Below are 26,189 nucleotides of genomic sequence, written 5' to 3'. Positions count from 1 at the left end.
CTGTGATGAGAATACCCCTTTAAAGCTACAATCTCCCGCACCACTGCTACTAAATGTCCAGCATGTGCAGTACAAACCATGTCCAGCGTGTCCGGGACTGAGACATTCTGATATGTCACATTTTCCAAAGGAGCATCCTTTGGGTACATGAGCAGCAGCTCCACATTTTCTTTGTACCAGTTGAACAACTTACCAGATAGAGGAACAGGTGGCAACTTAGGACCAAATTCTTCCGTGTCCATTTTTTCCAAATCTTCCTTTGCCGCAGGAACAGCAGGAGGAGCCGTAAGCTTTACTGTCGGTTCAGGTTCTGTGAATAGAAAGCTCTTTATTAAGATTGTGCAGCATTTTCTTTCCTGTTGCCCCCTCCATATAGCAATTTCACATTCTCTTACCGCAGTATAGGGAACTGCCAGATCATTTCATGCTAAGTAAATCAACAGTGAATACTGCAGACCAACGATCAGCGTGGAGACATCTGACCTGTCTCATAAAGACAGAAGGCTCTGCAGAAAAATGCCGTATTACATGCCGACTATTGAAATGAATAGCTGATCATGTAATAACGGACATGCTGGGTCCTCTAAACCAGAACCATCAAGCCTCATAAAGTAGCCCTGAAATGTGCAAGGGTGTATTTAGGACAGCTTGTCGGAGCTCCCCGGATCCAACACTGCCAGACACTGTCTGATTGCCCGCCGGTCCCATTGCTTCCGGATCTCCACCAGTCCCCATTATAGTTAATGGGGCCGGCAGACATTCAGGCAGCACCTGGCAATGTGGGAAGCAGAGAGCTCCAGCATCTCTGACCAATACTGTGAAACTAGCCTTAGGCCTCGTTCACACTTCAGTGCTTGGTCAGTGATTTCCATCAGTGATTTGTGAGCCAAAACCAGGTGCAGCTCTAAACATAGAACAGGAGCAGATCTTTCCCTTCTACCTCATGTCTATGGAGGCTCCACTTCTGGTTTTGGCTCACAAATCACTGATGGAAATCACTGACCAAACACTGAAGTGTGAACGAGGCCTTACTCTCACTCTTTTCTGTAATGATATTGCTTCGCAAAAACCTAATCTAACAAAAAAATTATTTACTTTGTGCAAACATTTAGGCAGCAGGCCAAGAGAAAGGCAGGATGCCTGTGTACAGTATAGCATCCACAGTCATTTACATCATCATATACAGCAAAATATATATATGTATATGCCGGGAGTCTTCCTGATGCATATGCCAAATACAGCAGTTGGTATGCACCCGTACTGCAAAGCAGACGATTCTGGCAGGATCAGGAAATCCACTAAATGTAGGTGAATACTGGAGGAAATAATCAGCCGAGTTGGATGTTTGGGGGCTTGTTAGGGCCTACTGCCTTTGCTTCTACCACCCTACCTGTGATTTTGGATGGAATCCTCTTAAAGTGGATCTGTCATATTAATTTGATATACAACAGTAATCTATACAATAGTGGCCAAAATGGCACAAAAAAGTGGTCATTTGGCCACTGGCAGTTATGAAAGAATAGAACGGACACACAGCTTCACTCAGAGTCTGGAGGAGCGCTCTCCACCTTGTCTGCCCGTCAATGACCACCTGAGGGCCAGGGAGGGGACGCTCTCATCATGAATACATTGGACTCCTATGCCACGTGTCCGGTGAGTTCTTTCAGCGTTCTTAATGGCAAAATGGTGTCATATTTTTGTGTCATTTTGGCTACTAGTACTACTGACCGGTAGGGCGGCATGTTAACTAGTGTAGGAAGGCGCAAGGGTCCGTCGTTAATGGAAGGTATGTGTCACAGAGGTTCCTGGTCTCGGTGAAATAAGAGCCGGTATTTTCAGGTGTCAGCGGCAGCTTAGGCTACTTTCACACTTGCGTTCGGGGCTCCGTTTGCGAGTTCCGTTTGAAGGCTCTCACAAGCAGCCCCGAACGGATCCGTTCAGAATGCATCAGTCTGGCACCGTTTGTCCTCCTCTCCGCTCAGCAGCCGGACACCTGAACGCTGCTTGCAGCCTAGCCGTGCGGAGGCAAACGGAATCGGTCCAGACGTACAATGTAAGTCAATGGGGACGGATCCGTTTGAAGTTGACACAGTATGGCTGAATTTTCAAACGGATCCATCCCCCATTGACTTTCAATGTAAAGTCAAAACGGATCCGTTTGCACTATCATGAACAAAATTTTTTTTATTTTTTTGTTCATGGTAATGCAAACGGATCCGTTCTGAACGGATCTAAGCGTTTGCATTATAGGGGCGGATCCGTCTGTGCAGATACCAGACGGATCCGCTCCGAACGCAAGTGTGAAAGTAGCCTAATGCTGATTGACACTTAGCTTTTTTAGTATGGCTGTATAGCTGGTCCAAGACGGCTCTTACTGGGAGTAGTCAAATTGATTGGTGGGTGACTACTCCCCACGTTCCAGGCCGGGTCTTGACTGGCCTATAAAAAACCCAGCCGGCAGTGTCAGCTGGGAGTGATTACCTCTCTCCGGCAATCGCTGGTGTGGGAACTGAGCCCTGTGCTGGGCTGAAAAGCTGAGACATGTGTATTGGGAAGAGCAGGCCACCTAAAGCCTTCAATTTGACTGCTGACGGCAGAACTTCCGACAAGGTGACGTTTTTTTGTTATGCACAAACTTTCTACCTGGTGTGAACAAACACCAACCTTGCAAAGAGTGTTTTTTGTTTGACCTAATGTGGGAATAAACACGGACATTTGAATTACGAACTTGTACTTTGCCTCTGTACTGCACCCGCTTATCCCAACTACCAGAGCGAATCCCCACACTAGACCGATTCCCTTCAAGATGATTCCACCCACATGGCTCACTTTGGCTTTTCCTCAGATTTCTCATTTAAAAATGGTCATTTTTTTACTTTTGGGTGTGAACGCTCTTGATATCTTCCTGGTAACAATAGGATTATGAAAATTATAATAAAAAGCTGGTTACAGCTGTGGTTTGTGCAAGTATTTATCACCTCCTTGGGGCCAGTACTTTTGAGGTGCATCACCTTGTACGCTGGACGGTGCTGCAGTCTCCGTTTTGCTGGTCTCAGCTTCTGCGTTGGGAGCAGGAGACGAGTCCTCTTCGCTTTCTTCATCTGACGAGGCAGGATTTCTCATCGGAAGAGCTCCGCGAATATTGCTTTAAACAAATCGATAGACGGCCTCTTTTCTTCCTCTTCTGGATCCTGCCCTGATGAACCCTAAAAATAATACATTTAGCTATGACCAAGACAGCGTGAATGGAGAGACTATATCTATATCTGCCCTTTAAGCAATGCTATGTGATAAGATTCCGCGACAGCTAGCAAACTTATTTCTGTTGCACTTGTAGTAATAGATAAAGACTTGCCTTGAACTGGCTCCGAACAATAAGTCAGCTTAAAAGTTAAAGGAATTCTCTAAATGGCAGTTGTGGTTCAAAAACAGCGCCACAGCCATTCACAGGTTGTGTATGGTATTGCAGTCCAGCCCCATTCACTTTAACAGAGCTCTCCTACAATATCAAAGACAAGCCATAGATAGGTGTGCTGCTCGTTTTGTGTGATAGCAGCCTTGCATGTTTTTTTACTGCTCTTGGACACCCCTTTTTAATTCTATTACAGTAGGATCGCCCGACCATGTGCAGAGCATCATGATATAAAATAAATTAACTCACTAAGATAAGCCCTTTCCAACACCATAGACCTCACTTCAGACCCCCTTCTATGAACAAGAACAATGAGCCCCTATACTATGGATGGAGGAGAATACAGCGACAATCATATATAAAGCTCAACATACAATCAGTACACAACAGATTCTTAGGGGTCCCATCAGTTTGGCTGATCAGTCTGTCCATGCATTACATGGATAGCCATTCAATTTGCCCTAGCCCCTTGGTGCACCGCAGCTCCTCCACTTTCCACTGCTGTCCCTGCCCCTTGGTGCACTGAGAGATCATCTGCATAAGGAATAAAAGTATTTTTTTCTTGGGAATACTGCAACCCATTTTCACAAGACAGGTATAATTTTAATAAGCAGGATCAACCCTACCAAGCCCCTCTCCCTGTATAAAAAATAATAATAATTATAAATAAATATATATATATATATTTTACACCCTTGCAGCAATGGCTATTATTAAAATATAAATGTATTTCTCCTGTACGGATCCTGTACATGAACCCTCTGATGTGGGCGCTATGTAAGTAGTATTATTACATACATATATCATAGCTGTACCTGGGCCGGGGCAATAGCAGCTTCTGTAGACTGTAGAGAGTCCTTCGGTTTTGTGTTGGACTCTTCTTTTATTCCTTCACTCTTACTACGAGCTTGACTTAGAAACTCACTGATGGAGTCCGTCTTCTTTTCTTCAGCAGCCGACACATCCCACCTGGATGATTTCTTTGACACTGGAATGTATACATTATCAGAAAGAGTTCTGCATTACATTATGATTTCCTGAAGTATATATGTTTATTGCTCAAATGCATCTAAATAAAAAAATAAAAATCAGGCAGTTTTGCAAATCTGCCACTGTTTTGTGTCCACAGCTCCCATACAGGTCTGACACCGGGTAACCATGGAGACACATAGATTTGCGTTTCTTCAAAATCAAGACTATTGCAGAATTGCTTCATATCCTTATGTTACATGCACTTAGAATATTCAACTCATTTTAAAAGTCTACAGGCTCTTTATGTATCAGGAAACCCAAATTCCCCATCCTGGCTATACGTCTAAGGGTCCATTCACACGTCCGCAAAATGGGTCGGCATCAGTTTCACATTTTTGCGGAACAGGTGCGGACGCATTCATTTTCAATGGGCCCGCAAAAGATGCGGACAGCACAAACCGCACTTCCGTTCCGTGGCCCCGCAAAAAAAAAAAACAGGTCCTATTCTTGGCATTTCTATTATAGTGACGACCATGTGAAGTCCGCAAAATGCGGAACGCACATGGCCGATGTCTGTGTTTTGCGGACCACAAAACAGTTGCAGAAATGTGAACGGACCCTTACATGTCTAAGGCATGATAGAGTAAAAACAGGCCCACTTACTGTTCTCAGAAGCCTGCTGTAGTTTCTCGGGTCTCGTTGAGGTCATGGGATTAGTTGATGCTTGTGTTTCAGGAACAGTTAGAAAATTGAAGACGGAGTACTTGTCCCTTTTGATTTTTGGAAGCCCAATGATGGTTGATCTGGAAGTCAATTTTTTATCAACTGTATTTAAATCACTAAGTTTATACTTCACCAAAATTCATCCATCGCCATTTATTCATTACAATATCCATACATCTTTATACAGTATCTATCTCATCCATCCACTTCTTCTATCTATTGACTCCTATCAATCCATCTCCATCCATGCGTCTATCTATCCTATCTATCTGTCCATGCCTCGGTCTATGCTATCGATCCATCCATGCCTCTATCTATCCCATTGGTTGATCCATGCCTCCATCTATCCTATCCATCCATGCCTCGGTCTATGCTATTGATCCATCCATGCCTCCATCTATCTTTTCTATCTATCCTATCTATCTATGCCTCCATCTATCCTATCCCTCCATGCCTCGGTCTATGCTATCTATCCATGCCTCCATCTATCCTATCCCTCCATTCCTCGGTCTATGCTATCGATCCATCCATGCCTCCATCTATCCTATCCCTCCATGCCTCGGTCTATGCTATCGATCCATCCATGCCTCCATCTATCTTTTCTATCTATCCTATCTATCTATCTATGCCTCCATCTATCCTATCCCTCCATGCCTCGGTCTATGCTATTGATCCATCCATGCCTCCATCTATCTTTTCTATCTATCCTATCTATCTATCTATGCCTCCATCTATCCTATCCCTCCATGCCTCGGTCTATGCTATTGATCCATCCATGCCTCCATCTATCTTTTCTATCTATCCTATCTATGCCTCCATCTATCCTATCCCTCCATGCCTCGGTCTATGCTATCGATCCATGCCTCCATCTATCTTTTCTATCTATCCATGCCTCCATCTATCCTATCCCTCCATTCCTCGGTCTATGCTATCGATCCATCCATGCCTCCATCTATCTATCTATCCTATCTATCTATGCCTCCATCTATCCTATCCCTCCATTCCTCGGTCTATGCTATCGATCCATCCATGCCTCCATCTATCTTTTCTATCTATCCTATCTATCTATGCCTCCATCTATCCTATCCCTCCATGCCTCGGTCTATGCTATTGATCCATCCATGCCTCCATCTATCTTTTCTATCTATCCTATCTATGCCTCCATCTATCCTATCCCTCCATGCCTCGGTCTATGCTATCGATCCATGCCTCCATCTATCTTTTCTATCTATCCATGCCTCCATCTATCCTATCCCTCCATTCCTCGGTCTATGCTATCGATCCATCCATGCCTCCATCTATCTATCTATCCTATCTATCTATGCCTCCATCTATCCTATCCCTCCATTCCTCGGTCTATGCTATCGATCCATCCATGCCTCCATCTATCCTATCCCTCCATTCCTCGGTCTATGCTATCGATCCACGCCTCCATCTATCTTTTCTATCTATCCATGCCTCCACCTGTCCTATCGATCTATCCATGCCTCCACCTGTCCTATCGATCTATCCATGCCTCCATCTATCTTTTCTATCGATCAATGCCTCTATCTATCCTATCTATCCATGCCTCCACCTGTCCTATCGATCCATCCATGCCTCCATTTATCCTATCCCTCCATGCCTCGGTCTATGCTATAGATCCATCCATGCCTCCATCTATCTTTTCTATCTATCCATCCATGCCTCAATCTATCTATCCATCCATGCCTTCATCTATCACGTATGGCTAATTTCTCGATGGTTACGGAACTCTAGGAAACATTGGACAACTCACTATTTCTTGGCTTTTTGGTAGGGAAACCATCAGAGCAGAGGATAAGATGGTGCGAATTATATCTGGCTCTCACCTGGCTACGCTCCTACACCATTTGTTATATTATGGATGGAGGAGAATACAGCGACAATCACATATAAACTAGCTGAACATACAATCAGTACACAACAGAAGAGAAGCGACTTCATGTGCCTCTCCACCGACGGGACCGTCAGGCAAGCCGGGGCCTGTAGAGCGCTGTATGAATAGCATTCTCCTGCAGCTTACCCTGGATAAGGATCGGGGATATTAAAGCGTCTGCACAGCAGTCTGTCCGGGTGCCACTCAAATTTATCCCTCGTCAACTTCCCAAACATTTTCATTTTCACTGCCGCAGCCTTGTCATTCACGTCACCCTGCAGGAGACATGGGGCACATGAAATAAATGAAAAGAGTACAAAGCAATGCTGGACTAGAGGCGGCCACAACAAAGACTAAGGGCGGCTTCATCCATAGTGGGTTTTAGTTCAATAAGATCATTTGCTTTTGCATTTTCAGATTGTTTTAGCACGTTAATGTGCTTCATAGTAGATATTGAAGGGGCATTACCGGGTACTAAAATTGCTATAAATCTCAATATGTGAAAAAAAACAAAAAAAAAAACACAACTCTTCGCCCTATAAGATGTACCTGCAGACGAGATCCCCAATGTTAATCAGATCTCAGCTCAGAGCCCCAATGTTAATAAGACCCCAAATCAGACCTCAGATCATACTCCTAATGTTAAGAAGGCCCCCATTCAGAGCCTCAATGTTAAGAGGACACCCAATCAGATTTCAGATCAGACCCCCAAAAGACCAGGAATCGGTAAGTACAGAGCCCACACAGGGAGCACTGTATTCACCGCTCCTCGATCCTGCTGTACTAATGAGCACTTCCATAATGGAAGCACTCATTTGTATTCGCCCCATAAGACACACTGACATTTTTCACCCACTTTGGAGGGGGTGCGTCTTATATGGTGAAATATAGGGTATTTAGGTTTTAAAATCAGCACTATTCCTGTGTGGCCCATGGTACCAACCTTGGTTTTGTTAAAGCGGAACTGAGTTTTAGAGCTTCTCACAAACTAACCCGCTCTTTCTGGGGACAGTGTGAGGATCCATTCCAGCCTCCCCCAGTACTGCTACTCCCGCATCCAGCAAGTCTCAAGCCTGGGGGCGTGTCCTAATACAGGCAGTCTGCCAGTACTATACTGGTCTAGACTTCCTTTCCCATACTTCTTAGGGGAGTCATTTATGATGCGAACTACGCCACTTTTTGGCATCATTTTGTTGCAGATTCGGTAACAAAGGAGATTTGCGGCCAAATCTGATATTTCCCCGCTCACGCCACATTTCTGAGGTAGTGGAAAAAGGCGATGTGATGCAGGCAGGCCAGCCAGCCGGACTCAATTATCATTTTCTATGCTGTTTTTGGTGTAGAAAATTACCGTACTTAAAGGGGTTATCCAGCCCCTATAATGACACCACCCCAATGCTCCTCATATAGGTTATAGTTACTCCGCTCCCCCAGGGAGATGCAGCGTGGCTTGTGATCCTTGCACGGCCACCGCTGCATCTCCCTGTTGCGTGGATCAAAACATCCTGCGATGGGGGGGGGGGGGGGGTCGGGCGGCGACTCGTGATGCTAGGGAGGCTCGTCCCCGGGGCGGCCTGCTATTGGCTGCGCCTATATATAACTTAGGTGCATTGAGCACCAGCGGACATAGACTGGCGTCTAAATCACCAGTCTTAGCAAATGTCCCTCTTAGTGCCCATTTAAAGACCTCAATCAATGAATTGCTGGTAACATACCATCCATATGGTCATCACAGTGATGGGCTGCTATGGTCACTCATCCAGTACGACAAATTATTGCGCTTCTCACAAGACCCTGCATCAGCGACACAGGAATGGCGAGGAATTTAAACCGTGATTACATTACAATTTGTTTGTTTTGCACATGAATGGTGGTTTTCTTATTTTTAAAATAATTGTTTTTTAGAATAATTTTCTTACACAGCTCATTAAAAAACAGATACCGATAAACATTATTATTATTATTTTTTTTATACTGAAACATTTTCCTCTTTTCTTTTTTACCTCTTGATCCCGCGGTACTTCAACTGTTTCTGAATCATCCTCATGTTTTCCTCGAGTGAACCGAGAGGAGAGATGTGAGTTGGTGGGTTTATAAAGCATGGCGGATCGCATGAACTCCTCTCGCTCACGGGAACGCTCCCATTCTGTCATGCTGGAATCTAGACAGCACTCCAGAGCATCTGTAAAAAAGACAGAATTCCAATGACTATTCTGTACATATTGCAACAGGGGTACTTAAAGGGTTATTGCACTAATTGGCCTGGTATAAAAGTGAGAGCCTTCAGGTTATGAAATATGTATATAAGCAGCTCTTACATGACAAGAACATCTTTCAACTTTCCCTACTAGGGCATGTGGACATTGTACTGAGGGGTGCTTTATAAGCAAAAGTGAAGAAATACAAAATAGGCAGTCATTCTCAAATACTCAGGCTGACACATGTAATACTACATTTCCCCTCTAGAGGCGCTGCAGAAGACTTCAGTAGATAATGGTAATTTCCACTTGCAAAATCTTGCAATGTCTCTCATATTAAATCAGTTACAATAGGGCAGTGATGGCTAACCTCCGGCACTCCTGCTGTGGTGAAACTACAACTCCCAGCATGCTCCATTCATTTCTGTGGAGTTCTGAGCACAGCCAAGGAAGTGTGCATCTTGGGAGTTGTAGTTTTACCACAGCTGGTGTGCCGGAGGTTAGCCATCACAGCAATAGGGCAATCCCTTTAAATGATTGGTCATTGGTACCTTTTTGTTCCGTGTGAAGGCTCCTAATGTAGTTTTCATATCTCTTTTGCTTTTCTGGATTTTTATCAAAAGGTCGAAACTCTTCAGCATTCTCTGGCACCAGTCGTCTGTCAAGCAGAGCTTGCTGGGCCTTGTTGTCCTTCTCCGCTACGGCAGAGGACTCAAAGCGCTTCTTTAAAGCCTCTTGCGCAAGTTTCTGGGCCTTTAAGTCTCTGTTCGTCCAGATTCTGCTTCACATCTCGGATTCGTTCCCTGTCTTTCTCGGAAAGGAGCTCTAGCACTGAACTGGGTCCTAAATAATCACACACAAAAATACATAAAAAACTAAAGAAAACACCCATAATCGTAACGACAGCAAATCGACCGGTGTCCACCTCACTCACCCTGAAGTGGAGCTTCTCCCAACATCTCCCTTCGCTTGGAAGAATTAAGTTGGTGTCTGCTGGTCGGGTGCTCCTTGACAGGTGCCACACTGGGTTTCGAGGAGGATCCAATCATGGACTGAAGAATGGCAGAATTCTGACTGTTCTCAGCAATCACGGGTCTAAAATAGTGAACGGGTCTGTAATCCCTCGGGAGGTCAGGAGCTGGGTAAATCTAAGGACAGTAAAAGACATTGGATGGAAAGAGTAACGGAGACTGATTCTCTCTGAGAACTGGTTTTCAAGCGGATATGAACCAGCAAACCTGAAGTGTAAAGCATGGGGGACAGTGCAAAAGCCTGAGCCTCTAATTAGGTTGAGTTCACACTTAGACAGCATAGCTAAACTATAGTCACAGTGTTTCAGAAAGCAGATCATAGGGATGCTGGGAGTCAGAACCCCACTAATCAGATATTGTCGACCTACCCTGAGGATGGGTCATAAATATTTAAAACCCCTTTCATTGTCAGACCCCTACCTATTTTAAAGGGGTTCTCCAGGCTTTTCTAAAAATCAGTCAGCCTTCTGACCTGCGCAGGCAAGATGGTTTTCTCAGTACTTACCCCTCTGTCGAATTCTGCCGTCTATGCGCTCATGTGGCTGCCTGGACTGGCTGTGGCGTCTTCCGCTCAGGTCCTGACCAGATGTGTTCCTGAATCTTCCTTTTTGCAGCTGGATGGGAAGACTTAGGAACACATTCAGTCAGGACCTGAGCAGAAGAACCGGCACCAGTCCCGAAAGTCACATGAGCAAGGTGGAATCAGTGGCACCATGGAGGGGTAAGTGCAGAGGAAACCATCTCATCTCCACAGGTCAGAAGACTGCCAGACTTATACAAAAGCCCAGAGGATTGATGATATTTAGATAGATCATGATAGCATAAGGGCTCATGCAGACGACCGTATGCCCTACGAGACATACAGTCCGTGAGCGGGCCATATGTCCCCGGAGCGGCATACATCGGGAGCGCACAGCATCATAGGTTACTATGATCCTGTGCGCATCGGGCTGCACGCGGGGCCATTGTCCTGCACTCATAAGATCATAGGAGTGCGGGACAATAGCCCTGCGGGTGGCCTAATGCGCACAGCATCATAGTAACCCATGATGCTGTGAGCTCCCGTGAGCACGATGTATGCCTCTCCGGGACATATGGCCCGCTCACGGACCGTATGTCTCAGAGGGCGTGCATGAGCCCTAAGAAGGAGCACGTTGCAATCCTCTAGACCAGGGATGCCCAACCTGCGGCCCTCCAGCTGTTGCAAAACTCCAAGCATGCCCGGACAGCCTACAGCTATTAGGGCATGCTGGGAGTTGTAGTGTTGCAACAGCTGGAGGGCCGCAGGTTGAGCATCCCTGCTCTAGACTCTAAAGAATCACCTACCTTTTTAGATGGAGGCGATAGCGTCGCCAGACAAAAGCCTTCCAGCATTTTGCCGATATACTCAATCTCTTTTGAAGAGCCTAAAAGACGAGAAAAACTCAGAACTTGGTCAAGTATAAAAAAAAAAAAAAAAAAAAAAAAAAAAAGCATAACAGTGAAAAAAGAAAGAAAAGGGAAAACAACAATATTTCTAAGAAAACGCATCAATGGTGCAAGCAACCGGAGAGCAGCAGCAGCATAGAAAGTTATCCAGCAACTACTGTGTCCTATGGTAACACAAGGGCGTCACATTGACCGGGGCACATAGCTGAACTACAGCGGGGGCAGAGGAGGCGACCAAGGGAATTTAGGGAATAGGTGGACTGCAGAAAACAAGTTACACTTGGAGGCAACTATCACAATGTAAAAATATATGAAAGGACAGAACAAAATGTACTAAAAGTCTTTTTGTACCTAGACCTGTAACTAAGGACAAGAAGACATCTTGGTTTCATCATCATAGACAGGATTCTTTACTGTAAGAGCAGGGAGACTATGGAGCTCTCTGCCTGAGGAGGTGGCGATGGTTGATTCATTGTACAGGAGGAGCCGGGATGCCTTCCTTGGATGTAATATTACAAGTAATGAGTACTCGATTACTGGAGACTGGATGTGGAGTTAGGGATTTATTCAGATAAATAGTAGTTAGGAAGGAATTTTACCCTAATACCGGACAACTGGCGTCCAACTCATGAAGGTTTATTGCACATTAGGCTGATAGGGTGGACTTGATGGACTAGTCTTCTTTCAACCTTTTTGGCTACGTAATTATGTAATGGTCGCCTAACTATAATTCAGGAGAATATCATACTTAGGCCTCATGCACACGACCATTGTTTCATTCCGTGTCCGTTGTTCCGTTTTTCGTGATTTTCTGCGGACCCATTGACTTTCAATGGGTCCATTCAAAACTCGGCTAATGCATCTGCGTCCGTGATCCGTGGTTCCAGTCCGTCAAAAAAATATAACCTGTCCTATTTTTTTCACGGAAATCGGTTTGCGGACCCATTCAAGTCAATGGGACCGTGAAAAAAGCGGAGTCACACGAGATTGTCACCTGCGTCAGTTTTTTTCCTATTATTTGCATGGCAGACTTAGACTTTTTTTTTACTTTCCTTCATGTCTGGTGATCCTCCAAAAATAAAGGACGACACACGGAAACAAAAACGGAAACGGATCATGGAACAACAGAACCCCCTTTTGCGGAACGGAACACAACAACGGTCGTGTGCATGAAGCCTTAGGGCCCCATTCAGAGAGCCGTAGTGCTTTGCGGATCTGCAAAACACGGATACCGGCCATGTGCGTTAGGAAATTTGCAGACCGCACATGGCCGCAACCGTAATAGAAAATGCCTATTCTTGTCCGTGATTGCGGAAGCGAATAGGACAAGCTCTATATTTTCCGCAGAGCGGAACCGTGTGCTGTCCGCATCTTTTGTGGCAAAGAGATAATCCAAAGTGGACAACCCCTTTAAAGTCTCCACAATGAGTTGGAGCACATGGACATCCCAGGCGGAAGGGAAGTTCTTCACTCCAGCTCCACTAAGCAGCAGACAGTGGCTCTTGCTTTGTTACAAGGTCCTCTATTGACTTCAATAGGCACCAGAAGGCACATAGCCTAGAAAACATAGAAGAGTATCTACAGGAAGGAGTAAAAGTATAATGGGAGAAGCTAAACTGAAAACCAGTGGAGGTGAAAATGTCTCTGGGCAGCTCTAAATAATTCCGGTATAGAATGGCTGGATGTGCATCTCTTGCTTAGTTTCTGGCAAGGACGGGGTTAACCCGACAGCCGTGGTTTATGGAGTGGTTTAAGAGAGAAGATGTAAACAGGAGGACACGGCAAACACTGCGCTGCCCACAGCTACGCAAACAAACACCGCGGTGGGCACGCCCCTGTTGATACAAGTGCTTGGCACACAGCATTCGCCAGTCTGGATCTCTGTGAGAGAAAGAGGCTGTCGATAGATGACCGCCCCGGCCGCAGCTGCCGTCATACAATATCCGCTTCTCACAAATATCTATCCCACAGATACCGGGCTGAGGTGTGGAAAGTAACACCTCTAATGGTTCTTTTATCACCATACTATGGGGGTCATTTATTATCAGATATATGCCAGTTTTCTTGCGTATATCTGTCACAGTTTGTGGCGCAAACGTTATTTGCAGCGCAATCTGCGACTTTTCCACACTCATCCGAGGTCTAAAAAAAAAAGAAAGAGGAAGTGACGTGGGTGGGCCCGTCTCAGTTATAATTTTCTATGCCTGTTTTAGGCATAGAAAATGCGCAGGGGTTAATAACACCAGAATCTTAAACGCCATTCTTAATAAATGACCCCCTATGTGTTTATTTTACTATATATTGAGTATATAATTAGCTCCTCTCACCTCTCCTGACAAGTCTGTTTTAGGAACTACTTCCCCATGTAATAAAAATTCTGGAGCATCTATTCTTATGACTCTATGATGTGCCGTTCCTCTATTATTCCTGCTACAAGTCATTTTCACGATCATAGAGGGTCAGAAGTCGGACCTCCACCTGTCACATAGTGATGGCATATCCTAGCAATATGCCATCACTTTATAACATGGGAATAACCCCTTAACCATTGAGACTCACTGGTTTTCACACGAGCTATATACACAAGCCATGTGATTTATTTTTTAATCATGACCATTTTTTTTATTTTAGATGCATTAGAACAATAAAAAATAAAAAAAGTTGCAAAACTGTACACACCCTTTAAAGGTGTTGTTCCAAGGTCATAAAAAATCTTGGACAACCCCTACAATTACAAAAAAAAAAAAAAAAAAAAAAAACACACGTTATAATCACCTGTTTCTTCAGCGCCATTCTCTACAGATCTCATGCTTCTCAAAGCTGAGGGTTTGCTACAAATGCATCAAGACTAGACAAACATCTCTTGAAGGCTAGGCTAGGATATGCCCCCATTCTCTGATAGGTGCGGGTCCTACCTCTGGGACCCGCACCTACAATGAGAATGGAGCGGGGAAATGAACGGAGGGTGCAATGCGCATGCGCAGCCGCCCTCCATTCATTTCTATGGGGCTGCCCAAAATTTCCGTCTGCCCCATAGAAATGAATGGGAGCAGGGGCCGCGTGTGCACGGTGCGCTCCCATTCACTTCTATGGGAGCAGCGCTTGGTGGTGGATGGACCCTGGGAAATCCGGGGCCCTCCAGCCACAGCTCTCCCCGCTCTGTTCTCGTCCCACCTCTGTGACCCGCACCTATCAGACAATAGGGGCATATCCTAGCGATATGTCCCCATTGTATGTGATGGGAATACCCCTTTAACTAGGCACATCAGCAAGCCAAATCTCCCCTCTGTTTGCTACAATGTATCAGTGCAGAATCAAAGGAGAGTTTAAGAAAATATGTGTCTGCTGTGAGCTACAGTGTTAATTATTACCTTTTTTATTCTTATACTCCTTTGGTGCAGTCCATCCAAATAGTCCATCTCCAGTCTCCTCCTCCCGCAGGACCGTGTCGTACTTTGACAAGGGGTCAATGCGGTAAATATCATCATCATCATCTTCCATTGCACCAACACCAAAAGCCTGCCAGAAACCGAGGAAACGTAACAACAAAATAACATTATATGAGCAATTCAGCCCCATAAACACACATTACAGATCTAGTGGATGTCAAGCATCGTACCTGGCCAGAGATCCCGACCTTCCTCCCTCTGCTGTTCCGTACGTCACCTAGTAGACTGCTCGTCTTTTCAGAGGCATCACTGAATAGATTTACATGCGTATCAAAAGAGCCAAACAAAGCCTGATGAGGATTGAGGCCCCGGTATCCCAGCCCATGGACATTGTCTTTTACTGTGAAATCGATAGGAGTCACATCTTTGGGAGCAAATGTAATATTCTCAGGTACGTAGTCATCCTCTTCATCCTGTGGGTCAGCAAAGCTGAAAGGTCACAGTCTTCTACAATAACCACCAATAAAGAGTTTTACATTTTATAAATCTAGAACTAATCTACAGAAAAAGTTCAGTCACTATGTAAATAGACTGCAGCAAATACAAAGATCCTGAGTTACATCCTGTTTTATACTCCAGAGCTGCACTCACTATTCTGCTGGTTGAGTCACTGTGTACATACATTACATTACTTATCCTGTACTGATCCTGAGTTACATCCTGCATTATACTCCAGAGCTGCACTCACTATTCTGCTGGTGCAGTCACTGTGTACATACATTACATTACTTATCCTGTACTGATCCTGAGTTACATCCTGCATTATACTCCAGAGCTGCACTCACTATTCTGCTGGTGCAGTCACTGTGTACATACATTACATTACTTATACTGTGCTGATCCTGAGTTACATCCTGTACTATACTCCAGAGCTGCACTCACTATTCTGCTGGTGCAGTCACTGTGTACTTACATTACATTACTTATCCTGTACTGATCCTGAGTTACATCCTGTATTATACCCCAGAGCTGCACTCACTATTCTGCTGGTGCAGTCACTGTGTACATACATTACTTATCCTGTACTGATCCTGAGTTACATCCTATATTATACTCCAGAGCTGTACTCACTGTTCTGCTGGTGCAGTCACTGTGTACATACATTACTTATACTGTACTGATCCTGAGTTACATCCTATAGTATTCTTCAGAGCTGCACTACTCACAACTAGTGAAGCTCTGAATGCAGCTTTCGATTATAATACATTACTCATGAGAACTACTGATTTCTAGCAGCACTCTACTCGGAACTTTCCCATTTGCAATTGCGTTAATTCTGGTAACCTACCTCAGATTCTTCTGAGCCTGTAGGAGGCAGCGCACAGCCATACTTCTTCACATTACCTTCTGAAAAGCAAAAATAACACAGTATATTCTACTGTATAGATAATAGATTCAAAGATAGCCTTAAAGGCACCTGTCACCTTTAGTTGTTGCCTTGACACCTGTATTACCCAGTGTACACCTGCGTCTCATCATATTAAGATTGGGAAAGAAAGCGGAAGTGCAGTGATACTAGAATAGTCTCACTGAAGAGGAAAGGATGCTGTAACAGGTGGGCCCTCAAACGCTGCCAAGTTATTCATGTTTATGACATGTACATATTGCTCATTATGAGTAAAACATTTTTATACTGTGGTCACCTTTCCCCTAAATTAAAGGTCTTTCTGCACTTGCATTAGTCGCAGCCCTGGATGATGTCCTGATAGCAGGGGGGTCAGTGCTGGTGATCAGCTGCTATCGCAAGGGCAAGTGACCACTGCAGGAGAGACCTGGCATCCAAAGAAGTCATGATTCTAGCTCTCACACTCTTACTATGTGGTTGTGTCACTTCCACTAACACATGTGGGATGTGAGATCTGTGTGCCCAGGATGCTACCTCCTTCCCTAGCTCTCATGTATCACCACAGCTTAATTCCTGAACTGATTTTTACTTCTTGAGCTCATGAGGGATATTTTTCAGCTTGTGTTGATAGTCACTGATACTGAGGAGTATGCGATTCTCCCTCCCCTGCAGAGTCTGCCCTGAGCGCTCTGCTTTCTCTCTATGCTTGTACCTCCCTCAAAAATGCCCTGGGTGTGCTTTCCTCCCTATCTACAGCCTGTGTGAGCTGCTCTTCTTGGATGCTTTCCAGCCTCCTCACTTTCTGATCTGCCATGTACAACCTCCTTCCCTTCCCTTAAGGTTGGACATAGCAGTGTGGAAAGGGAGGAGTGTGACAGCAGAGAGAGGAGCCAGAAACTGGAGCAGAGCTATATTGGATATATTTCAGATTCAGCAGAACTACCAGCTAGGTGAAGGACTTACACACACTGCAGAAGCAGAAGACTATTTAGAAAGCTGCTGGAAGCCAAATAAAAAACTATGAAAAATAAATAATTCATGTGCAATGGTGTCCATAGCCTTTACATTAATGAAACTTTTATCAGACATTCTGGATTACCTGGATGGATGCATTATAGAAGCACATTGTTATATATTTTCTTCTGCAAACATGCAGAAAAACAGGTTACACCACAGAAGAACCTGATGCATTCCTGTCACATGAGACCTGTTAATAAAAGCAGCTGACATTCTGCGAGACGCAAGTAAAGATATGACAGAGCGTGGCCTGAAATTACTTTCCCTGTGTAAACAGATCGCTCATGGGCCCTGCGCCTACCCGTCCATGTCCTGCAGGAAAGTATGAAGATTTGATTCTGATGGGTTTATGTCTCTGTAATGTTACTTGCGACTGAAGGCGATAGATGAGTCAGAACAGGAATTCCTATGCATCTATAAAAAGGAGCATTACAGACTCACAATTATACATTAACGATAGCTTTATGGCCGAGGTTTTCCCATAATACTCTGTAACAATGTGCATATATTTATAATCACCCTAAAGATGACATAAACTGCCTGTAAAACTTTACTGCATACCTTTTACACTTAAAGGGGTTGCCAGTTATAAAAAAGGACCTAATAAAAGGTTATATCGCATCCTCGGGTGCGAGGACTTGTATGTGCTTTGGTTCTGAGGTGCCGCATGAAAGGATGTACTGGAAGAGGAAAATCCTTATTTGTGGTCATGGCTTAGGGGGTACTGGCTCTCCTTAAAGGGGTTATCTGTAACACTTATAACCGTTTTTTATAACCACTTTTAAGCTGACCAAATGTGTATGAAAGAATTATTTTTAAATGGTGGCACTAGCGAGATGGTCCATCTCTTTGCGTGGTCATGCGATATAAGCCCAGGCTGCATGGTACAGGCGTAGCATGTGCCCCCATATGGGATCTAGTCCAAGTTTATACCACCTGTAAGTTGGTTTACTTTGTGCTAGAGTTTTGCACCAAAATAATGGCGCACATGGGAGCATCTTAAGCTACAGCCCGTTGGGTGAGATTACAAAAACTGGTAGCAAGACAACGTGAAGCACGTCATGTAGGCCAGTATTTGGTGCAAATTACTCCAGAATCATGGCACATTTTGACTAGTAAATGTCCCCCACTGTGTTTATGGACCTGCTTTTTGTTTTTCTGTTTGGACAGAGGAGTAAAAGCACAGAAAAAAAAAAAAGAGCCAGACCAGCAGCAGAACCAAATAGACCCTACTGTAAGTCATTATTTTGATGAGAAGAACTGCACAGGCATGCTGAGCTATCCTTTCCATTAAATATGTTGGAATCCCCTGATTTGGGAGGAGGCGCGAACAGGGGCTAAATTCATGCTTTCAGTATCGTTCTGCTTACCAGGTTTTTGCTTCTGAGCTCTCCTCTTTGTCCTGGGCCCCACTCCTTGCCCTTCTTTCCATCCCATCTGCCGCAAAAGTTGCACTCCCATTGTGATCCTGAAGATAACAGAACAGCATAGGTCACCATAACAAAAAAAGGAACGGTCTAAATTAGGCGCATTTCTGGCACAGACTGCAGCACAAATGTCCTTTTTGCGCCACAATCTGCGACTTCTCCCAGCTTACGTTAGGGCTAAAAAAAAAAAAGTTTTCCTGTTTTAGGTGTAGAAAATGGTCTAAATGTAAGACAGCTAGGAGGCTAGAAGTCAGGGAGGATCCGCCGAAGTTATGTAGAGGCCGGCGCCTCTTCATAACGGCAGTGGATCCACCGCCAAGTATAGGGGTTATTAAGATCAGCGTTTAAAACACTGGTCTTAATAAATGTGCCCCTTTGTTCTTTTTTCACAGCGATTGTGATTACAGGCTTATTAGAGAATTGGTATATTTGCTGTTGTCTAACACAGAATTGCATTAAAGGGAACCTGTCATCAACGTTATGCTGACCTCACTGAGGACAGCATAAAATAGTGACAGGAATGCTGATCTCAGCGGTGTGTCACACATCAGCTAAAAGTAGGTGGCTGCTGAGAACCAGCATCATAATCATTGCAGCCCAGGCCTGGAAAAGAGTCACATCCACCTGAGAAGAGTCCTGGTTATTATAATCTCCTGCTCTCTCGCCCATCTGCTGATCGGCAGTTCTCTCCTAGAGAGAAAGGGAGAAAACTAGGTAGAAGCCTGTCAGTCATCAGCAGGTGGGCAGGAGAGCAGGAATTCACGAATAACCAGGACTCTTCTCAGGTGGTTGTGACTCTTTTCCAGGCCCAGTCTGCAATGATTGTGATGTTGGTTCTCGGCAACCACTTACTTTTAACTTTTAAATGACAGACCGCTGAAATCAACTCACCCGTCTCTACTTTATTCTGCCGTTAGTATGGGCACCATAAAGTTGATGACAGGTTCCCTTAAAAGAAAGTCTAACACCCAGAAACTCGCTGATAAACCAGCCACAATGCCGTGTAGGGCTGGCTCAGCTGTATGTAATGATACTTTCACTTAGCGATTCATTGATTCATTCTGGAGAAAAAGGACTTTCAACCCATATGTGAGAAGTTAAGAGCAGCAAGGACAGGCCCAAGCCACTCTGAGCACCCTTGCTCTTCCTGCTTCTTATGTCAGCCCCTGCCGTAGCTTCTTGATTGACAGGGCCTGGTCCCTAGACAGTCATCTCACCTGGCACTGTCAATCAAGGTGTCGGAGGGGCTGGAAGAGGGAGCAGGAGGAGCATGGGTGCACAGAGTGGCTTGGGCCCGCCCCCGTGGCACTTTACTGCTCATTTGCATACCAATTGAAAGTCCACAACGAAGCAGCGGATCACTCAGTGAACGTTATCAATGCATTAAGCTGAGCTATTCAGCAAATGAGAGGCTCAAGACAATGATGGGAAATGCAGCTGTGCACAAATTCTGATAACAGAAGTATATTAGGAAGGTTCTGTATGTAAATGTTGCTGTTACATTACACCTTAGAAAGATTTTCGAGTGGATGCCTTTGACGTATGCCACTATATAGCCATACAGTGGCATATGTCACTGTGAAGTGCTCTCTGCACTCAGCCGCTTCATACCCCCGTCACCTCCCTTTAAAGGGGTTTTCCAGGCATTTAATATTGATGACCTATCCTCAGGATAGGTCATCAATATCAGATCGTTGGGGGTTAGACGCACAGCACCCCCGCTGATCAGCTGCATGAAGAGACGTGCCGTATCCTGTCTCTCTTCCTGCTCACCGCTGCTATATCGACAAAGCTTGGAAAACCCCTTTAATGTTCCCATGCATGCAGAGACATTAAAAATGGTGAGGGATTCAAACACAAATCATTAGAAAGCTGCAAAATGTTACAATGATTACACTTTAGACACAAAACAGTTAATCTCCTTTAAATTTATGGACAGTCCCTTTAAGACCAGTATGACACTGATAATGCTGAATCCTTTGCTGACATGATTATTAACATGTGTCGTATGTTGAATTGATATAAAGGTCTATACGTACTTTCCTGGCGCTATTAGATCTTCCAGTATGGTGGCTCCCGGGATTGGAGCCGTGACTGATGCAAGCTCTCTGGCTTTTTCCCGTATTCGGTCTTTAGTTTTTGACGCAAAGTCATCCGTAGTCATGATCTCATTTGGAGCTATCCCAAACTCCCCGAGATCCTGTAAGTCAAGTAAAATTTTAATAAGGACTTAGGGAGGAGATAGACGATGCAGATCTCATTACACTTGGGGAGACATCTGTTCTTCATAATACACATATGCTCTGCCTACAAGACGTCAATGGTGGCACACAAACAGCCGTCTTCCTTCTCTTTAAGGGTGCATTCACACGACACGTTCGTTTCAATGGGGTCACAAAAGATACATCCGTAGTTCTGTTCCGTGGCACCGCAAAAATATAGAGCATGTCCTATTCTTGTCCATAATCGTGGACAAGAATAGGCATTTTGTATGTAGCGCCGGCCATGTGTGGTCCGCAAAATGTGGAACAAACGCGTCCGAATCTGTGTTTTGCAGATTCTCAATTTGGGGACAGCAAAACACTTACGGTTGTGTGAATGTAGTCCGATATGCAATATGGGACCCACGGATGTATAACTAGCTAGCCATATAGACCATTTATAGGCCTGGGAAAGCAATCTTTGTGGGGACTGTGATTGGTGGTCTCAGAGAAGCTGTGTCATATCAAAACCACTTTACATACGACATATTAGGGCATATGGACATCCTAAAGGGTCCCCTCTCAGAACCACCTTCTATGAGCCTCAACAGAGAGCTACTGCGTATAAATGCCTGCCATTGAATACTATACATTTCTTACAGCACCTGCTGCAGCTGTAGTTCCTGGGCTCCATCCTTCCCCAGCAATATCAGCTGTTTTCTGGGGGTGCCAGGAGCTGGACCTGGGTCCACGTTCAGAAAGGGGATATAATGGGACAACACTATGAATCAACAAGTCATTGTGTCCTTTAATACCTCATCATCCATATAATCCTCAGGCCTATTGACTTGCTTTTCGGACCTCCCCTGCCGTGAAGACACAAATGTTGATGGCGTCCAACCTAAAAAACAAGAAAAAAATAACTAATTACCAATGCAGCATATGCCAATCTGACAACCTAATGGGATTGTCCGATCATAAGAACGTGTTCCCTATCCACAGGAATCAGGGGGGGTCTGACTGCTGTGTAACGGGGATAAGTTGTTATGGCCGGACAACCCCATTAAAGCAGAAAACATTTCAGAAAGTCGTCTTCAGACTCTGCCCATTATAGGATACGGCAATTCACCTTCTTTTGAGCCAACTGTGTTAAAGTATCCAGCAGAAAAGCCTCCGGTGAAGGCGCCATGAAAACGTTGGTAGCGGCCTTTCTCATCTTTGACCTGTTTGATCCTGGAGAGGTATGGGCTTCTTGGGCTGCTCTCCTAAGAAAATACAACACATTACATGAGATGTTATGTGAGAATTACAGCACAGGCGGATCAATGGGGGGACAACAGTAAAAGGTCCAGAAGTAGACAACAGCTGCTGCGGTGCAATAACGGGTACAGGCCCGTCAATGAGCTGAATGGGGTGTCGAAGCTTTCATGCAAAAAGGAACACTCAGGCTAGTACTGCTTATGTAGCTCTGCTGCAATGGTTATGAGGGTAAGGTAGGTATTTGAGGGCATGGAATATGTTTATTGATGGAGGGGTACCGTGGCTGACACGGGTTACAGGAGGGGTACCGTGGCTGACACGGGTTACAGGAGGGGTACCGTGGCTGACACAGGTTACAGGAGGGGTACCGTGGCCGACACAGGGTTACAGGAGGGGTACCGTGGGCGACACAGGTTACAGGAGGGGTACCGTGGCTGACACAGGTTACAGGAGGGGTACCGTGGCTGACACGGGTTACAGGAGGGGTACCGTGGCTGACACGGGTTACAGGAGGGGTACCGTGGCTGACACGGGTTACAGGAGGGGTACCGTGGCTGACACGGGTTACAGGAGGGGTACCGTGGCTGACACGGGTTACAGGAGGGGTACCGTGGCTGACACGGGTTACAGGAGGGGTACCGTGGCTGACACGGGTTACAGGAGGGGTACCGTGGCTGACACGGGTTACAGGAGGGGTACCGTGGCTGACACGGGTTACAGGAGGGGTACCGTGGCTGACACGGGTTACAGGAGGGGTACCGTGGCTGACACGGGTTACAGGAAGGGTACTGTGGCTGATAATGGTTACAGGAGGGACACCATGAAAGGAGCAAGCCATAGGAAGCGGCACCATGACTGGTGCATGTCATAGGAAGGGGCTCCACTACAGGCACAGATAATAGGAGGAGGCATGCCAATAATACAGGCCATAGGAAGGGGAACCATGACTGGCGCATGCCATAGGAGAGGCAACCATGACTGAAGCAGGCCACAGGACAGGGCACCATGACTGGTGCATGCCACAGGAGGGGGCAACACTACAGGCACAGATAATAGGAGGAGGCATGATGAATAGTACAGGCCATAGGTGAGGGAACCATGACTGGTGGAGGCCACAGAAGGGGCACTATGACTGATGCAGGCCACAGGAGAGGGAACCACACCTGTCACAGGTCAGTTGAGACACCTCCGCTGGCACACGCTACAGGTGTGGGCGCCACCGCTGGCACACGCTACAGGTGTGGGCGCCAACCGCTGGCACACGCTACAGGTGGGGGCGCCAACCGCTGGCACACGCTACAGGTGGGGGCGCCAACCGCTGGCACACGCTACAGGTGGGGGCACCAACCGCTGGCACACGCTACAGGTGGGGGCACCAACCGCTGGCAGACGCTACAGGTGGGGGCACCAACCGCTGGCACACGCTACAGGTGGGGGCACCAACCGCTGGCACACGCTACAGGTGGGGGCACCAACCGCTGGCACACGCTACAGGTGGGGGCACCACAATATTTAGGAGCAGGCTTTGCGTCCAGTGCACTCTGGTAGGCGATGCAGGGGGCACTATGGTGCTGTTCTGGCGGTATAGTCCTGATCTGAGACAGAGCTCCGGTTGTACCAGGGGTAAGCAACCTCTGACACGCAAGCTGTTGTAAAACTACAACTCCCAGCATGCATTCTTGCTCTGCTCCTCTCATAGAAATGAATGGAGCATGCTGGGAATTGTAGTTTCGGAAAAGCTGGAGTGCCAAAAGTTAGTGATCCCCCATAACTCCACAGTCATTCCCTCCGCACCTGCTCCTGGCAGGAGACACACTCCTCTCAGGCTCTTGTTTATTATTAATATTGTGTTATAAATAAAGAATTGCACAAAAAAAAAAAAAAAGAAGAAGAAAACTTTGCTTTCCCCTCCTCCCTCTCACCAACGCTTCGCCCACCATACAGCTACAGCCAAGTTATATGCGAAATGCCAGCTCCAGTGCATCTCAGAAGTGTCCCCGACCAGCAGGGTCCCCGGCAGCCCCCTCCTCACCCTCTTCGTACGGCTCCAGAGGTTTGCCGTAGGTGACAAAATCTTCCTCCCCGTCACTGTCGTGCGCCGCCATCTTTCCTATACAACTACGGGCACCGAGCGGGGACAAAAGTCCACCATGTGATTCGCTCTCTAGGGCTGAGGGGCGTTCCTATGGTAACCGACAAGGCGCTGGGCCAGGCCTGGCTTTCAGTCAGGGCGCGCGGCTGTGAGGCTGCTGCAGGGTAATTACCCGCGTCTCTGACTGAAGCCGTGCACTTCTGTGGCTGTGGACTTGGTTTAGTTTCGTTGCCATTTACAATACGTATAAGTCAATGGTGTTATAGCTGAAAGAAAAAAAAACACATAAAACATATCATACCCTCACAAATTACACATGCCCACTGCGCCAATGTTTTTTTATAGGCTCCTTTTGGAGTGCCCCCACATTGTCCTCCAGAAGAAGCCAGAGTGCCCCCAAAAGGAGAAAGCTATTACCTCCATGGTGCCAGCCCCTGTCACACCCAAATATCCAGCCTGAGCCCAGAAACGCGTCAGCCACCGTACACCCAAAGGCACCAGTTATAATTCCTACAGAGTCACAGTGCCCCCATAAATTCCAGTCATAAGTCCTCCAGAGTTCTTCAAGAGCAGAGACGATCAACGTTTTCAGGTCCGGGGGCCACATATACCAGAACCCATCTCAAGGGCCGCAAAAGAGGTTTTCTGGGACGCAAAAAGTCCCACAAATTCCCCTTAATTACCCTTAACACCCCTGAAGAAGAAAGTTTGTAATGTACTGACCATCTTGAAGTTACCCCTTCAGGAACCCGGTCAGGTGAGGCTCCTCTTCTGAAAATGCAGCTTCTGCTGAAGTCACGTCCTTTACCAGGTTTCCGGCTATGGACGGGACGTCACTTCTGTTGTAGACAGGACCAGAACTATGCGCAGACTCCTGCATCCACCTCATCTGCGCATGTGCCATGATGAGAAATAGTTCTGGTCCTGTCCAGAACATAGTCCAGGCTGCAAACCTGAAAATGGACGCAACGTCAGTGGAAGCAGGATTTTTTTAGAAGAGGAGCGTCATGTGATGAGGTTCCCAAGAAATGTTCTTCTACAGGCGTGTTATATGTAGCTAAGGTGGATTTCGGGGACCCACTGGGTCCCAGAAGACTCCTTTAAGGGGGTCATTACCATCAGAGACGGTTATGCCACATCAAAAGTCCTGTATATGTCATAAATGTTGTATAGGTGCAGGTCCCTACTTCCAGGACTCCCACCTATCCAGATAATGGGGGGTTTCCCCTCGCCCGCAGAGTGCTCCTTTCTGGCGTGCCACACAGGACAGATCTGCCAATACCTGTGGGGATCATGGAGACGGCCACACAGTCTACATCCCCTCTCCTCTCCTTTCCCCCATAACACAGATGCCACAGTACGCACTACCCCATACATACTGATAGGGCAGTAGCAAAACTACAACTCCCATTAAGAACGAGTTGGGCATCACAACTCGTATAACGACATGATAGATGGGGGGATATCCCGCATTCTGTAATTGTATTTCAGCAGGAGCTAAGGACAGTCAGGCAATAGTGGGCGACCGATGGTTTTGCAGACAAGTTCAATCAGTTTCTTCTGCGATTGCATTTAGTGCGATTGCATTTAGATATGCGTTTTTCACGCACGTAAAGATAAACTGAAGATTAAGGTCTCGTTCACATTTCCATTTTTTCACTGATGTGCGCTTTCACATTTTCTGTGGACAGCACGCGTACCCATTGATTTTAATCATCAGTATTTTTCTGTGAAAAA

The 26,189-nt window shown here is 45.9% G+C and overlaps 1 protein-coding gene across 1 annotated transcript in view; it reads right to left on the bottom strand.

The window, feature by feature from the left end:
- GPATCH1 (G-patch domain containing 1) overlaps positions 1 to 24,465 on the bottom strand; it is a 28,472-nt gene extending 4,007 nt beyond the window's left edge. The window contains 21 exon segments of the mRNA XM_044269321.1: positions 194 to 310; positions 2,979 to 3,112; positions 3,114 to 3,133; positions 3,135 to 3,206; positions 4,228 to 4,400; positions 5,048 to 5,187; positions 7,152 to 7,279; positions 9,008 to 9,186; positions 9,754 to 9,965; positions 9,967 to 10,045; positions 10,137 to 10,350; positions 11,560 to 11,639; positions 15,033 to 15,180; positions 15,281 to 15,523; positions 16,399 to 16,457; positions 18,843 to 18,940; positions 20,939 to 21,099; positions 21,916 to 22,001; positions 22,230 to 22,323; positions 22,325 to 22,365; positions 24,393 to 24,465. Of these exon segments, the coding sequence (XP_044125256.1) occupies positions 194 to 310; positions 2,979 to 3,112; positions 3,114 to 3,133; positions 3,135 to 3,206; positions 4,228 to 4,400; positions 5,048 to 5,187; positions 7,152 to 7,279; positions 9,008 to 9,186; positions 9,754 to 9,965; positions 9,967 to 10,045; positions 10,137 to 10,350; positions 11,560 to 11,639; positions 15,033 to 15,180; positions 15,281 to 15,523; positions 16,399 to 16,457; positions 18,843 to 18,940; positions 20,939 to 21,099; positions 21,916 to 22,001; positions 22,230 to 22,323; positions 22,325 to 22,365; positions 24,393 to 24,465 (2,551 nt within the window).
- Between the last annotated feature and the right edge of the window lie 1,724 nt (positions 24,466 to 26,189).

Source organism: Bufo gargarizans, chromosome 10 (genome assembly GCF_014858855.1).
Source record: "Bufo gargarizans isolate SCDJY-AF-19 chromosome 10, ASM1485885v1, whole genome shotgun sequence".
Taxonomy (NCBI): domain Eukaryota; kingdom Metazoa; phylum Chordata; class Amphibia; order Anura; family Bufonidae; genus Bufo; species Bufo gargarizans.
The sequence above is the reverse complement of the archived record's forward strand: the minus strand, read 5'-3'. Positions and strand labels throughout refer to the sequence as shown.